Raw genomic sequence first — 16,621 nt, 5'->3', positions numbered from 1 at the left:
TAGCGTGTTAGTAAAGTCTGGGCCCTGCAGGAGCTGACTGTTCAATGATGTACCCTTATAAGTACAGCCGCAATCAAACACAACACGCAACTTTCCTTTGGTTGGATGATGTACACCATGGTGGGGAATGTACCACACCTTTCCTTGTTCCAGAGTGGGCTCATTTGTGGGAACCTTTTCTGCATATCCTTGTTTTAACATGTTGTTAAGGAAATCAACGTATTGAGCCTTGAATGAAATATCTCTATTAAATCTCCTCTTCAGGCCTTGGAGTCTTTGTAGTGCGATGCAGCGATTATTTGGCAAAACAGGATTGTCAACTCTGAAAGGTAAGTCAATGTAATAATGTTCATTGTTAAGCACTGTCGTACTCTCCACAATTTTCATGAATTTAATGTCTTCTCTTGACATCTCAAGTTGTTCATCACTTGTTCTTTCAATAAAGTCATGATTATACTGTTGCATCAACATACTTTCCAAGTGTTCCACAGATATGTGATTAGCAGTTACAACAATGCATCCTGATTTGACACCAGTACCTTCAGAGTCTCCAGCACGAAGAGGCCCGTTTATGACCCAGCCAACTCTGGTCCTCACTGCATACGGTCCACCGCATTGACTGTTTATCAGTTCCCATGGCTCCAAAACTTTAGAAGAGTCGGTTCCAATGAGCAAGTCTACATCTGCATCTACTTCATGTAGCCTAATGCTACTCAAATACGCCCATTTGGCAACATCATCCTGACATGGCACATTGACTTTAGATACAGGCATTTTTGTTTGTGTCAGAACAGATGGTAGCTCAATAAAATCATCGGTGTCGAATCCAGACACCTCCAGACCGGTAACTATAGTAGTGTTAATGGTTTTAGTCTGCCCCATTGTCCTCAACACTACATTACAGTTTTTTCCTGATACTCCCAGCCTTTCAGCCAAACTTGTAGTACAGAAGGTACCAGAGCTCCCAGGATCCAGGAAAGCATAAGTATGCACAACTCTATTACTTTTCTGACTTTTCACCTGCACAGCCACAATGGAAAAGACAGCAGTATCCTCATCACCAGCCCCAATATGACCACACGTCTGCTGCTTCCCGGATACAGTGCTTACAGTTTCTTTGGAGGTTATCCTTGTAGTATCCTTCTCCACATGCAGGACAGAAGGGTGTTTCCTGTGACACACTTCACAATCCAAACGACTCCTACAGTCTTTGCTCGTGTGTCCATGTTTCAAGCACCCAAAACAAACGCCCTTCTCCTTTAGAAACTGAATCTTGTCCTGTTGTGTCTTTCTTCTAAACTGAAAGCATTTTTCCAGAGTGTGATTGGTAAGATAGCAGAACATACATTTGAGCTGGTTACTGTGAGCTGTCGAGTTTTCCATTTCTCTATGTCCATCCTTTGGTGCATTAATGCTGGTGGCAAATGTACCACTTTTCCTTTTCTGGTTAACTTGCATGGATAGCTTTGTATAGCTGGCTGGAGAAACATCATTAATATTTCCAAACAGAGGATCTGAAACAATTTTGACTTGTTTTTCAATGAAATTCACAAAATCAACAAACACTGCTCTGTTTCCAGTTTGTTCCAGTATGTCACATGCCACATTTCTCCACTTTTCCCTCAGCTTGTATGGGAGTTTCATTAGGATCGTCCTGAGGTTAGCTGGCATGTCCAACTCCTTCATATACTTTATATGATGTACTATATTGGAGCAACCTCGAAGGAACAAAGCAAATGACTGCAAAGCATTAACATCCTCAGGTTTTATTGAGGGCCAGTTGTTGATTTTGTCCATGTAAGCAGAAGAGATCTTATGTTCACTGCCAAAATGTTCAATCAAAAGCGCTTTTGCTCTTTGATAACCTGGTTCAGAGGGCATATGTTGACAACTTCTTACAATGTCTCTTGGTTGCCCCCTAGTATACTGTTCTAGAAAGTACAGACAATCACTGAAATTTTGAGTTTTATCCTCAATGCAATTTTCAAAGGCTCTGAGAAAAGATTTGAAATACAGGGGATCACCATCAAATACAGGTATATTTCTCATAGGCAGGGCAGAGGCTGTGTTTTGTTGGACCAACAGCGTAGTTATTTCATTTTGACGCTGCATGATGTTCAAAATGTCCAGAGAATTGATGGGTTGAACACCAACAGGGACAGAATTTAACAAGCGACTGGAGGTAGGTTCAAAGCTTTTATTGGTGGGCACATAGCGTTCAGCATTCGGATTTAGTTCATATGTCCTTTGAGTTTCTGACCTTTTCAAGTAAGAATTCATACCATCTGATGTTTGAGATGCACATCTTGAAACTTTACAGCCATACTTTGAGCTTACTTCCAGAACCTCCAATTTTGCATTTGTCACCTTTAATTCTACCTCCAGAGCAAGTTGTTCCTTTTCTCTCCTTAAATGTTCCTGTTTCTTACGTAAGTCCTCTTGTTCAAGTCGTATTTGTTCCTCCTGATCCTCCAAAATATGCCTTTGTTTCAGAGCAGCCATGCGTTCCTGTAACGCTGCTCTTTCTGCTTGCGCTAATATTTTTGCAGATGCACTGGATGAAGTCTTTGAAAGCTTAGAACCAGCCTTTGAACACATTGCAGAACCTTTATTGGATACACTGTCCTCAGGCCCAATACCAGTTGGATTATCAGGTGGTTTAATCGGAAGTTCATATGAATGGCCTGTGTTTGATAACCAACCTTTGACGTCATCAATAAAGCTTGAAAAACACTTTTCCTTTTGTTCAAAATATTTATCTTGTTTCTCCTTCTCATCCTGAGGTATGTCCAGTGACACAAATGACAAATGATGTTGTTTTGCCTCATCAACACATATTATCATTTGATCCAAAAGAGACTTGACTGCATCAATATTGTCTGCAGAATGCATCAACTTATCCATCTGATTCATGCACGATTTGGCTCGTCTGCATTGCATCGATCTCTTTTCCTGACACGTTTGCATAAAAAACATCATTCCTTTAGCAGTAAAACTTGTGCGTCTTCTTGTAGGAAGCGCCGTGTCGCTCGTGGCTTTAGATGCAACGTCAGACATTTTACTCTTTGTCGATGTCGGTCATGTACACACACAGAGTTGTTTGCAAAGACTGAATAAAGCACATACCTCGTGGAACTTTGTTTGTTGCGGTGGTTGCCTTTGTACACGGAGTTGTATGCACGCAGTAGCTGTTGTTGTTGCGCGCGCCCGTGCGCACCACCTGTGAAGGCTTTGGGCCTTTGCGAATTCAAATTGCAGCAGATAATGTCCTCCACTCCGTAGTGCAGCTCCAGCGCTCCAGTATTGTCACCGTTATCCAGTACGGTGTCCAAGGAAACTTTACACTGTCGGATGGGTCGTATTATTCGATGTTTGCACTGTATCCAGCCCACGCCTCCGTCACTCCCAGGCCCTTTCCTTTGTTTGTTTCCCGCGTCCAGGTGAGTAATCCACTTTCCAAACGGTAATCCAGCAAACGATAAGTCCAGTATCCACGTAAACCAACGATATATCCAGGGCGGTTTTTTACTTAATGTAGTGGCCATTTGTCCATAAACTTAAACAAAATAAATAATAACAAACTTCTCAAATGGCCACTTGAGGCTAGGTCATGGTTAGGCTTTACGCAGGTTCAGAGGTACCAAAGCAAAGTGCTGTCCATACCAAGATTGAGTTTAAGAAGGTTTATTCACATACATGAGCAAGCTCACAGACATTCTTGCTGCCTCTCTCACGCTGGTAAAAAACCATATGCCCTCCTAGCCTGAAGCACCTCCCACCTTGACCTACTTTATGCAAATGAACATAACACCATGTGACCAATAAACGACAATACAAGTAAAGCATAAATACAAAATAAACCAAATTAACCTTAGCAAGAAAATAAATGAATAAATGAAGCTATAAATTAACTTAAGCCCAAAATAAACAAAAATAACAATATAGCTCCAACAGACTGTATGAAGAATGCTTTAGCTTACACTGTTTGTATCAAGCAAATGACCTGTTTTCATCATTATCATTATGGTATAATGGATTAAGTATAGTTTTGGAACCTGGTTCACTCAACTACGTTTTGACCATTTTTGTTACTTTTTAAAGCTTTTGCAGAAGGCAAAAACCACTAAAACGGACGGTAAGAGGAATGCTTTAGCTTACACTGTTTGTATCAAGCAAATGACCTGTTTTCATCATTATCATTATGGTTTAATGGATTAGGTATAGTTTTGGAACCTGATTCACTCAACTACGTTTTGACCATTTTTGTTACTTTTTAAAGCTTTTGCAGAAGGAGAAAACCACTAAAACGGACTGTTTGAAGAATGCTTTAGATTACACTGTTTGTATCAAGCAAATGACCTGTTTTCATCATTATCATTATGGTTTAATGGATTAGGTATAGTTTTGGAACCTGATTCACTCAACTACTGTACGGGGTGGGTAGCTCGGGCTCCGGACAGAGGCACAGGACACCAGGGTAGCGGGTTCTAAATGCACTTTTATTGTGTACTGTTTGTAAACAACGCTCCGGCGTCCGGCTCGCTCGTGCTCCCGCCCCCTTCGCTCGCCGCCTCCCTGTGTTATATCTCGGGGAGAGCACACACATTAGTCAATTATTGCCAACTGCCCTCACCTGGCACGATTCCCCGAGCCACTCCCCCTCTCTCCCCCCTGCAGCCGAGCCGAAACCACGCCCGCCACCACATACCCCCACCGCCCGACTTAGGCCGGGGAGCCGTCCGGCCTAGCCAACTCCCCCCCCTCTCCCTCCAGCGGGCGGGAAAGGAAGTCCGCCACGACCATCTGCGTCCCCGGCCTATGGACCACCTTGAAGTTAAAAGGCTGCATGGCCAGATACCACCGAGTGATCCGGGCGTTAGTATCCTTCATGCGGTGGAGCCATTGGAGCGGGGCGTGGTCCGAACAGAGGGTGAATGAGCGTCCCAGGAGGTAGTAGCGCAGGGAGCCCACTGCCCACCGGATGGCCAGGCACTCCTTTTCCACCGTGCTGTACCTGGTCTCCCTCTCCGATAGCTTCCGGCTGATGTAGACAACGGGGCAGTCGACCCCCTCCACCTCCTGGGACAAAACGGCCCCCAGCCCTCTGTCCGATGCGTCGGTCTGCAGGACAAAAGGGAGAGAAAAGTTAGGTGTGTGGAGGAGCGGCTCCCCACAGAGAGTCTGTTTTACCTTCTCAAACGCCCGCTGGCACTGCTCCGACCACTGGACCGGATCTGACGCACCTTTCCGGGTCAGGTCGGTCAAGGGGCTGGTGAGGTCCGCAAAGCCGGCGATGAACCGTCTGTAGTAACCTGCCAGCCCCAAAAACCGCCTCACCTCTTTTTTTGTCTTAGGGCGCGGGCAGGCCGCAATAGCTGCAGTCTTGTCCACCTGAGGACGCACCTGCCCACCCCCCAAGTGGTACCCCAGATACCGTACCTCCCTCCGTCCAACTGCACACTTCCCCGGGTTGGCGGTGAGACCGGCCCGCCTCAGCGACTCCAGCACCGCGTCCACCCGCCGCACATGCTCCGCCCAGGTGGTGCTGTGGATGATTACATCGTCCAGGTATGCGGCTGCATATGCGGCGTGCGGACGCAGCACCTTGTCCATGAGGCGCTGGAACGTGGCCGGGGCACCGAACAAGCCGAAGGGAAGCATGGTAAATTGGTACAAACCATACGGAGTGGAGAAAGCTGTTTTCTCTTTGGACTCTGACGACAGGGGAATCTGCCAGTAGCCCTTAGTTAAATCCAGGGTCGTAAAGAAACGTGCAGTGCCCAGCCGGTCCAGGAGTTCGTCGACCCGGGGCATTGGGTAGGCGTCGAATCGTGACACGTCGTTTACCTTGCGGTAGTCCACGCAGAACCGCACAGTCCCATCCTTCTTGGCCACCAGAACGATGGGGCTGCACCAGGCGCTGTTGGACTCTTCTATTACCCCCATCTCCAACATAGCCGCCAATTCCTCCCGAACCACTTTTCTTTTGTGTTCGGGTAGTCTGTAGGGTCGTGACCTCACCGTCACCCCCGGGGGTGTCTCGATTCGATGCGCTATCAGGTCGGTGCGGCCTGGCCGGGGGGAGAACACATCAGCAAACCGCTCCTGCAACTGGGCAATGTCTGCTCTCTGGTCCTCAGAGAGATGACCCTCACACGGGAGCGGGGTGGGATTAGCCGCTTTTGGCACCTCCGGCCCCAGGTCCTCTCTTTCCGATACTGTGGAAATCAGAGAAACAGACTCCGCCTCCCTCCAGGGTTTCAGGAGGTTGAGGTGGTATATTTGTGTAGCCCCGCCCCTGTCAGACCGCACCACCTCATAATCAACCTCCCCCACCCGGCGTGTGACCTCGAAGGGCCCTTGCCACTTAGCCAGGAGCTTTGAGTTGGAAGAAGGAAGTAATACAAGTACCTTTTCTCCCGGTGTGAATTCTCGCAGCTTGGCTCCTCTGTTGTACAGCCGCTGTTGTTGTTCCTGGGCCTGGAGCAAGTTCTCCCGTGACATCCTACCCAGTGTGTGGAGCTTTGCTCGTAGGTCCAGGACGTACTGGATCTCGTTTTTCCCGGGGCTCGGACCTTCCTCCCAGCTTTCTTTAATAAGGTCCAGCACCCCTCTTGGTGATCTGCCAAACAGAAGCTCAAAGGGAGAAAATCCCGTGGAGGCCTGGGGGACCTCCCGGACTGCGAACAACAGAGGGTCAAGCCATTTATCCCAATTACGTTCATCGTCGCTAATAAATTTACGGATCATGGACTTCAGCGTCCTATTCATCCGCTCCACCAACCCGTCAGTCTGGGGATGGTAAACGCTGGTGCGGACGGACTTAATGCCCAGTAACCCGTAAAGTTCTCCCAGTGTGCGCGACATGAACGAGGTGCCCTGGTCTGTTAGAATCTCTTTCGGGATTCCAACCCGGGAGATGACCTGAAACAGCGCTTGCGCGACGCTCTTTGCAGAGATATTGCGCAATGGCACTGCCTCCGGATACCGGGTTGCGTAATCCATGAGGACCAACACAAAGCGGTATCCGCGTGCGCTCCGGTGAAATGGCCCGATTAAATCCATGCCGACGCGCTCGAACGGGACCTCCACCAGCGGTAGAGGCCGCAGCGGGGCACGCGGGATGGCTGGTGCATTGACTAACTGACACTCCGGGCAGGACGCACACCAGCGGCGGGCATCCGCCCGGATGCCTGGCCAATAAAATCGGGCCATTATCCGGTCTAGTGTTTTCCCGTATCCCATGTGACCCGCCATCGGATTATAGTGAGCCGCCTGGAAAATCATTTCCCGGCGGCTTTTCGGCACCAGTAACTGGGTGTTTTCCTGCCCCGTTCGAGTGTCACGACTCACCCTATACAGCCTGTCCCTAATCAATGAGAAGTGCGGGTACGACTGTGCTGCGTCCGGGCGCACCAAATGACCATCAATTCTTATCACCTGGTCGTAGGCTGAGCGTAGAGTATCGTCACGAGACTGCTCGAGTGGAAAATCTTCCATGGAGCGGAACTCGGGAACCGCCGGCGTCTCCAGCGGAGGCACCGCCGGTTCCCCCTCTCCCCCGGCGGCGTCGGACGACCTCGCGTCACCGCTAAGCACCGCACACATACCGCATGTCCCTGTCGGTCGTGAACGCACCCCCGCCGCCTGCCCCATTAGCGTGTTAAATCCCTCCCAATCCGTTCCCAAGATTACGGGGTGCGTCAGGTGGGAGCTAACCGCAACCTTTATCCTATATTTTCTTCCCCTGAACCTAAGTTCAACGGCCACAATAGGATACTCGTGAATGTCCCCGTGCACACACCTTATTTTCACCCGCGACGCTTCTACCAATGCCCCTGGCCGAACCAGGCTCTGGTGTATCATGGACTGCGAACAGCCCGAATCCACCATCGCCTGGCGTGTACCCCCCTGGATTCTTACCGGAACGCGGTACGTCGCTCCCGGGCCGGGGGAGGGTGATGGAGCGCCGGCAACCCGGATCACCTGCCCCACCTCCATCAGCGGGCACTCCCTCCGCAGATGGCCGGGCTGCCCACACTTCCAGCACTCCTGCCCTGGCGTTTGAGAACCTCCGGGTGGGTCAGGAAGAGTGCCGGGGCTTGCTGCGGTCGGGGGGTCCCGGTGTCGGATCATCGGCTCCCGTCGTGGGGCTGGTCGGGGTCGCCCTGTGGTCAGCTGCTGGCTCCATCCCCGTGGTGCGGCTGCTTCCAGGGTCGATTGTGGTGCGCCCTCCCGCTCTCCCCGTCCGCTGTGTTGCACCGCCAGGTGGTCCTCGGCCAGGGTGGTGGCTGCCTCTAGCGTCGGTGGGCGGTGGTACCGGACCCACGCCGCCGTTCGGGCCGGGAGCCCCTCCATAAACTGCTCCAGTACCACCTTTCCCAGCACCTCCGACACTGTTCCCACCCCATTCGGCAGGAGCCACCTGGCGGCCGCGTCCCGGAGCCGCTGTCCGTAGGCGAATGGCCGGTCCTCCGGTCTCAGCCTGGCACCCCGGAATCGCCGCCGGTGGTCCTCTGGCAGCAGCCCTAGCCGGTCCACTACCGCCTTCCTCACCGCCTGGTAGTCCCGCCGGGCCGCTGGAGGTAGCCCCATGGCGGCCGTCTGTGCCTCCCCAGTTAGCAACGGGAGCAGCCTAACGGCCCATTCCCCCGCTGGCCATCCGCACGCCTCCGCTGTTGCCTCGAAGGCCTCCAGGAACGTCTGGGCGTCGTCCTCCGCCGTCATGCGGTGGAGGGTCGGGCTCGCCAGCGCTGTTGGCCCCGGTGGTGGTCTCGCCGCCAATTGCTCCAGTCCCTGGGCCTGTCTTCCCACCTGGGCCTGGAGCACCTCCATGAATTGCCGGTTCGCCTCGGCTTGCTCGCGCTGAATCCCCGCAAGCTCCCTGATCATCTCTGCCAGCGCGAGCGCTGGTTGGGTCGTCATTCCCTGTTGCCCCTCGTCCGACATTCTCCGCCGAGTTGGGCGCCACTGTACGGGGTGGGTAGCTCGGGCTCCGGACAGAGGCACAGGACACCAGGGTAGCGGGTTCTAAATGCACTTTTATTGTGTACTGTTTGTAAACAACGCTCCGGCGTCCGGCTCGCTCGTGCTCCCGCCCCCTTCGCTCGCCGCCTCCCTGTGTTATATCTCGGGGAGAGCACACACATTAGTCAATTATTGCCAACTGCCCTCACCTGGCACGATTCCCCGAGCCACTCCCCCTCTCTCCCCCCTGCAGCCGAGCCGAAACCACGCCCGCCACCACAACTACGTTTTGACCATTTTTGTTACTTTTTAAAGCTTTTGCAGAAGGAGAAAACCACTAAAACGGACTGTTTGAAGAATGCTTTAGATTACACTGTTTCTTTTAAGCAAATGACCTGTTTTCATCATCATCATTATGGTTTAATGGATTAGGTATAGTTTTGGAACCTGATTCACTCAACTACGTTTTGACCATTATTGTTACTTTGTAAAGCTTTTGCAGAAGGAGAAAACAGCTAAAACGGACTGTATGAAGAATGCTTTAGCTTACACTGTTTGTATCAAGCAAATGACCTGTTTTCATCATTATCATTATGGTTTAATGGATTAGGTATAGTTTTGGAACCTGATTCACTCAACTACGTTTTGACCATTTTTGTTACTTTTTAAAGCTTTTGCAGAAGGAGAAAACCACTAAAACGGACGGTAAGAGGAATGCTTTAGATTACACTGTTTGTATCAAGCAAATGACCTGTTTTCATCATTATCATTATGGTTTAATGGATTAGGTATAGTTTTGGAACCTGATTCACTCAACTACGTTTTGACCATTTTTGTTACTTTTTAAAGCTTTTGCAGAAGGAGAAAACCACTAAAACGAACTGTTTGAAGAATGCTTTAGATTACACTGTTTGTATCAAGCAAATGACCTGTTTTCATCATTATCATTATGGTATAATGGATTAAGTATAGTTTTGAAACCTGGTTCACTCAACTACGTTTTGAGCATTTTTGTTACTTTTTAAAGCTTTTGCAGAAGGAGAAAACCACTAAAACGGACTGTTTGAAGAATGCTTTAGATTACACTGTTTCTTTTAAGCAAATGACCTGTTTTCATCATCATCATTATGGTTTAATGGATTAGGTATAGTTTTGGAACCTGATTCACTCAACTACGTTTTGACCATTTTTGTTACTTTTTAAAGCTTTTGCAGAAGGAGAAAACCACTAAAACGGACGGTAAGAGGAATGCTTTAGATTACACTGTTTCTTTTAAGCAAATGACCTGTTTTCATTATTATCATTATGGTATAATGGATTAAGTATAGTTTTGGAACCTGGTTCACTCAACTACGTTTTGACCATTTTTGTTACTTTTTAAAGCTTTTGCAGAAGGCAAAAACCACTAAAACGGACGGTAAGAGGAATGCTTTAGCTTACACTGTTTGTATCAAGCAAATGACCTGTTTTCATCATTATCATTATGGTTTAATGGATTAGGTATAGTTTTGGAACCTGATTCACTCAACTACGTTTTGACCATTTTTGTTACTTTTTAAAGCTTTTGCAGAAGGAGAAAACCACTAAAACGGACTGTTTGAAGAATGCTTTAGATTACACTGTTTGTATCAAGCAAATGACCTGTTTTCATCATTATCATTATGGTATAATGGATTAAGTATAGTTTTGGAACCTGGTTCACTCAACTACGTTTTGACCATTTTTGTTACTTTTTAAAGCTTTTGCAGAAGGCAAAAACCACTAAAACGGACGGTAAGAAGAATGCTTTAGCTTACACTGTTTGTATCAAGCAAATGACCTGTTTTCATCATTATCATTATGGTTTAATGGATTAGGTATAGTTTTGGAACCTGGTTCACTCAACTACGTTTTGACCATTTTTGTTACTTTTTAAAGCTTTTGCAGAAGGCAAAAACCACTAAAACGGACGGTAAGAAGAATGCTTTAGCTTACACTGTTTGTATCAAGCAAATGACCTGTTTTCATCATTATCATTATGGTTTAATGGATTAGGTATAGTTTTGGAACCTGATTCACTCAACTACGTTTTGACCATTTTTGTGATGGGAAACTCTGAGTTTTCGGTTACAGAACAGCTGAAATGAGTTAGTTCAATCAACTCTGAGTTGACCTACTCTGAGTTAAGCGTGTGCACCACAACTATAAAAAGCCATTATCAATGGAGCGCAGATATTATGAGTCACCATGGCAATAGCGCCAGACAAAAAGAGGTCTTCATATTTTTCACCAGCAGAACTGGATGTGCTTATGCAAGCATATGGAGAGTACGAACATATATTTAAAAAAAAGCAACACGGCTGCAGCGGCGAAGGACAGAGAGTTAGCTTGGGAGAAAATAGCTGCTCGAGTCAATGCGTAAGTTTACATTCGAATTACTGTTATACAGTGTTGTGTGTAATTAATTTCTATGTAATCTAAAAACTGTAATTTAATTCCGTAATTTAAAGTAAAATCTGATGTAATTGCATTAAATGCTGCATAAACTATAAAGCAATTCTGTATAAAACAATAGTGGATTTAACATCAAATTTTAAAAGATATATTTTTTCAAGAATAATTCATGCAATTGTATAATGTTTACTTGAAAGCATTAAAAGTGCAGTTTCTTGTCTCTCCTTGTATTGTTCAAGTGGTTGAGGTTGATATGGGATTTAGAAAGTAATTAGTAATAAGTAGACCAATACTTTCTAGAGAGAGTCATTATTACATTAATCTAATTACACTGTTGAAGAAGCCAGTTTTAGTTAGTAATATAAGTGACTTGCCCAACTGTTATAATATCAGAAGTGAAACTCTAAGAACAGTGTGTTATTCAACCTAATTTTAATTTTCATGTAGGTGCAATCCTGCAGGCATTAAAAGAACATGGCAGCAGCTGAAAATGAAATATAAAAACATAATTCAATCAGGTAAGGCTTGAACATATCATGGTTGTAGTCTACCTGACTTTACAAACATTTGACCTATAAATAACTAAATAGCATCCAGTGTCTAGCAGTGCAGCAGCATTTTTGACATGGGTCTAAATGTTCATTCTCATTTGACTACTCAGCCAACAGAAAGAAGGCAGAGGCTCGCAAAACGGGGGGAGGACCTGCACCACCACCTCTGACAAATGCAGAGGAGATGGCCCTGAGCCTGAATGCTGGAAGGCCAATGGCTGAGGGAATTCCTGGAGGGACTTCATCAGAGCCAGTCACTCCAGAAGATTTAAGTGCCTTCATAAAATGTAAGAGGTCTACCTATGTGTTGTGTTTTTATATAGGCTATTTGTGATATTTCCATTTATTTTACTTTGGGGTGGGTTTTTCGTTGGTCCCAACAGATTCTGATGGTAAAATTAGTCTTTTGGAGCCTCCTGTCCCAACAGAACCACAGGCAGTTGTAAGTAGCCTACTCAATACACCAGAAATTATTACAAATAGTGTTATAAAGTGTACTCAAATGCTCATCTTCACAGGATGATGGGGATGAAGAAACAGTTTCTGCTGCCACAGAGATGCCTACAGAGGTAATGTTAATATTATGTGTCTATCAAACAATCTACACATTCACATTTCTTCACATTTTTTATGTGGAGTAGCCTATAGAATCTAAGTTTAAATCTAAGTATAAACAGGTATTTTTATCTCTCCCCAGAGTGTGGAAGAACAGCAATAGGATGGTCCATCAACTTCTGGTGCACAGATGAACACAGTTCAGTGATTTTTTTTTTCAGTAAATGCCACAGTTTAATATTGTAGAATTTTAGAACTACATGATGTAACTGTAATCTACTGTATTTTCAGTTGCCAGTTAAGGAGTTATATAGACTTCTTCTTATTAAAAAGATAGAAAAAAACAGCAAAGAACTTGTATACTTGGACCGCCAGATCCAAAAGGCAGATCTGGAAATTGAGATTCTGAAACTAAAGCTAGAGGTGAGTGCATGGTCACAGGTGAATTCTAAGTATTGAAAATATATTAAATTCTTTTTTTTTTATGTTTAGGAAATAAAGAACACCATATAAATTGCTGTGATTTTGTGTTTATTCATTTTTATTTTATTTTGTGGTTGGTTGGTTGTGGTGGTGGATATAATGTGTATTAATCTGTGAAGACATTTCGGCATATCATATCCCGGACTACCCTTCCCTCCTGGAAATCTGCCGGGTTGATGGGGTCTTCCTCTGGGTCTTGTATTTGTAGGGCAGGGTGTTGCTCCCCTCTAATTATGGCAATATTATGGAGAACAACACATGCCACAATAATGTCGCAGGCCCTTTCAGGGGTTACCCTGAGGTGACGTAGGCACTGGAAACGTGCTTTCAACAGGCCTATGGTCATCTCCACCCGGGCTCTCGTCCTGCAGTGTGCCACATTAAAGCGGCGCTGGGGGCCTGGTTCAGGTTCTGGGTAAGGGGTAATTAGTGTTGGTCGGCATGGGTAACCCCTATCTCCCAGCAGAAAGCCATCAATCTCTCCTGTAAGAAAGTTCACATTGCTTTAGAGCTGCATAGAAGTTCCCCAGTAAGTGTGTAGTGCATACATTGAAATACATGCATTTACATACCAGTTTCCAGTCTGTTGCTCAGCGTTGACTCACGATACATTCGTGAGTCATGAACAGAACCGGGCCACTTGGCCTCCACATTTGTAATGAGATGTGCAGCATCACATATGATCTTGACAATGCAAAGAATGAGACATGTTATAGTATTGTGATGTAGTCTTTGACCATTAGAAACAGTAGGCTTTCAGTGTACCTGCACATTAATACTGTGGATGGACCTCCTGTTGACATAGTCCGCTTCATTTTCGGAAGGTGCAATGATGGGAATATGTGTGCCATCAATGCATCCAACCACATTCGGAAATCCTAAAAGGAATTCTATTAGTTTACTTCCAGGGGTCGCAGCAATATGCTCTTAACTGAACGTCATTTATCAGGTTAGCCTCATTTAAACCGATTTATACATCACTGACCTGCAATCCTGTGAAACTCCTCTTTGACCTGAGGGCTCGTGCGAGAGGTCCCGGGATATACCTGTTTTTTTCTTCTTCTGACAACCAATGGGAAATTATACATGGGGTTTGTTTGGCATGTGATTGAAAATGAGTTTCAATTTACAAGATTTTGTTGACAATCCCTCTTTTGAAAAGGTTGATGTGTGTCGCAAGGATGATTTATTGTGTATTGCAGCACACTTTGATATTACTGTTCACAAGTACGGACTTAAGAAAGAAATAAAGACGCAGGTCCTAGAAAAATTAGTTGATTTAAATGTCCTTAGTCCTGCCCAGTCCGTGGCTGAAGTTTCAACTAATGATGTTCCTTCTACTACAGCAGGGGTTTTGTCTCAGAGTGCCGAGGAGACCGCAGCATTATTCACACCTCCTGCAGACCGTGCTGGGAAGTCTGCGCCGGCTACGTTACCTCGTTTTGATCCTTTCTCTCCTTCACACCCTCCGGGGTTCAGTTCGAGTTCCAAGCTGAAGGTTCGCTTGACTCGCCTTCAGCTGGAGGCCCAAGAAAAAGAGTCCATGCGTAAGGCAGAGTATGATCTCCGCCTGCAGGTACGAAAGTTAGAAATTGAAGCGGATAAAGAAGTAAGACTAAAGCAACTTGAGGTTGAGGCTCTGAAAATCTCTTCCAGTCACTCGTTGAACATGTCCGACCGGTCGACACCTTTTCAAACGGTAGCCGGTAAGCAAAGTTTTGATGTCAGTAAAAATATTTCTCTGGTGCCAGCATTTCGGGAGGCCGAAGTCGATTCATATTTCAGTGCTTTTGAACGAATAGCCTCCGCACTCGACTGGCCGAGGGACATGTGGCCTATCCTCCTCCAATGCAAACTGATTGGAAAAGCACAAGAGGTAGTCTCTGCCCTTTCCTTACAAGATAGTTTGCAGTATGATTCATTAAAGGAGGCCATTTTGCGTGCTTATGAACTTGTTCCTGAAGCCTATCGGCAGAAATTTAGGAATCACAGAAAATCTAATGATCAGACTTTTGTTGAGTTTGCACGGGAAAAGGGCACCCTCTTCGATAAGTGGTGTGCCGCCAGTGATGTCAAAAACGACTTTGAGTCACTTCGCCAGCTTGTTCTGTTGGAAGAATTTAAAGGCTCTTTGCCAGATAAGGTGGTGATGTTCTTGAATGAACAGAAGGTGTCGTCAATATCCAAGGCTGCTGTCCTTGCAGATGAGTTTGTGCTAACACATAAGAATGTCTTTGTATCTGCCCCTCGGTCTGACAGAACTTTTGTTTCACGTTCAACCAGACCTGGTTCTGGTCATTCTGCCTCTGAACAGGCAAAAGGACCCTGGTCGCACACACAAGAGAACCGTGAGTGTTTCTATTGCCACAAAAAAGGCCATGTTGTTGCTGACTGTTTGACGTTGAAACGGAAACAGCAATCTTCCCTAGCTTCCCAGCAAAAGGATGTGTGTTTGATTAAAACACTTCCAACGCTTGTTACTGAACAGTCTGAGGACGTTAAGGATAAACCTGATCCTTGTTTCAAACCGTTTATCTCAGAAGGCTTTGTGTCGTTAACTAGCAATCCAAAAGACCAGAAAGTGGTCACCTTACTGAGAGACTCAGCTGGTTCTCAGTCAATCATTAGGGATGGGGTCTTACCATTGTCATCTTTTACCTCCTGTCAGTCTAGTGTTAAACTCCGGGGGGTTGGGATGGTTAATGTACTTGCGCCACTACATAGAATCCATCTTCAGTGTCCTCTACTTAGTGGGTGGTTCGACGTTGCAGTACTCCCTGACTTGCCTGTTGTTGGTGTTGATTTCCTCTTATGTAATGATATTGCTGGGGGAAGGGTGAGTTCAACTCCTGTGGTCATGGACGTTCCTGTTGTAACAGACCCTGCTGGTGACAGCCAAGATTCTTCGGAGATTTTCCCGGCTTGTGCAGTCACAAGGGCTCAGACCATCAGTCAGTGTTTAAATCAAACCATGAGCAGTTTGGTATCTCAAGGATGGAGGCAGTGGAGCTGCCAGCCACAAGAGAGGAGTTTATGGCAGCCCAACAGAGTGATAAGACACTACAAAACTGTTTTTCATCTGTTCTCAGTGTTGAAGATGCTAAGGAAAAGAAAGTGGCCTACCTCATGGATCATGGGTTGCTGGTTCGCCATTGGAGTGGCAATGACTTAGATGGGGGGGACTGGAATGTAACCTATCAAGTTGTTGTCCCCACGGCATATCGATCTCAGGTTTTGTCTCTGGCTCATGACAACCCGTGGGCGGGACATCTAGGTATCACAAAGACTTATAATGGAGTCCTTCGACATTTTTTCTGGCCAGGACTCACAACCCAGTCTCCAAAAAAGCGTGAAATGGCTACGTTGGTCCACCGTGATAAACGTAGTCATGTTACGTTTTCCCCCAAAATAACGTTACTATGTTACGTTTCTTTTGGCCCATTCATTTACATTGCTTTGCAAATAGGTCACGTGACTATCAAGTTTCCCGTTAGTGAAAAGAAAAACATGGCGGACGGTCAGCATAATCTCGGTGAAAAACACAATATTTTAAGAAAGCATCAGCATTTGTATGCATTTCGATGGCATTTCTAGCGAGAAGTATGCGTTATTCTTTCATAATCTTCTATCAG

The 16,621-nt window shown here is 46.2% G+C and overlaps 1 protein-coding gene across 1 annotated transcript; it reads right to left on the bottom strand.

Moving 5' to 3' along the window:
- Positions 1-13,025: 13,025 nt before the first annotated feature.
- Positions 13,026-13,868, bottom strand: LOC119197377 (putative nuclease HARBI1; the record flags this gene model as incomplete). The annotated part of the gene is made up of 3 exons (XM_037453616.2): positions 13,026-13,472; positions 13,562-13,673; positions 13,755-13,868. Coding segments are annotated over 3 exons (603 nt in total), but the record flags the coding sequence as incomplete, so codon positions are not given.
- Positions 13,869-16,621: the final 2,753 nt, after the last annotated feature.

This window comes from Pungitius pungitius, chromosome 11 (assembly GCF_949316345.1).
Source record: "Pungitius pungitius chromosome 11, fPunPun2.1, whole genome shotgun sequence".
In the NCBI taxonomy this organism is placed as follows: Eukaryota; Metazoa; Chordata; class Actinopteri; order Perciformes; family Gasterosteidae; genus Pungitius; species Pungitius pungitius.
Note: the sequence above shows the minus strand (reverse complement) of the source record. Positions and strands in the feature narration are given on the sequence as shown.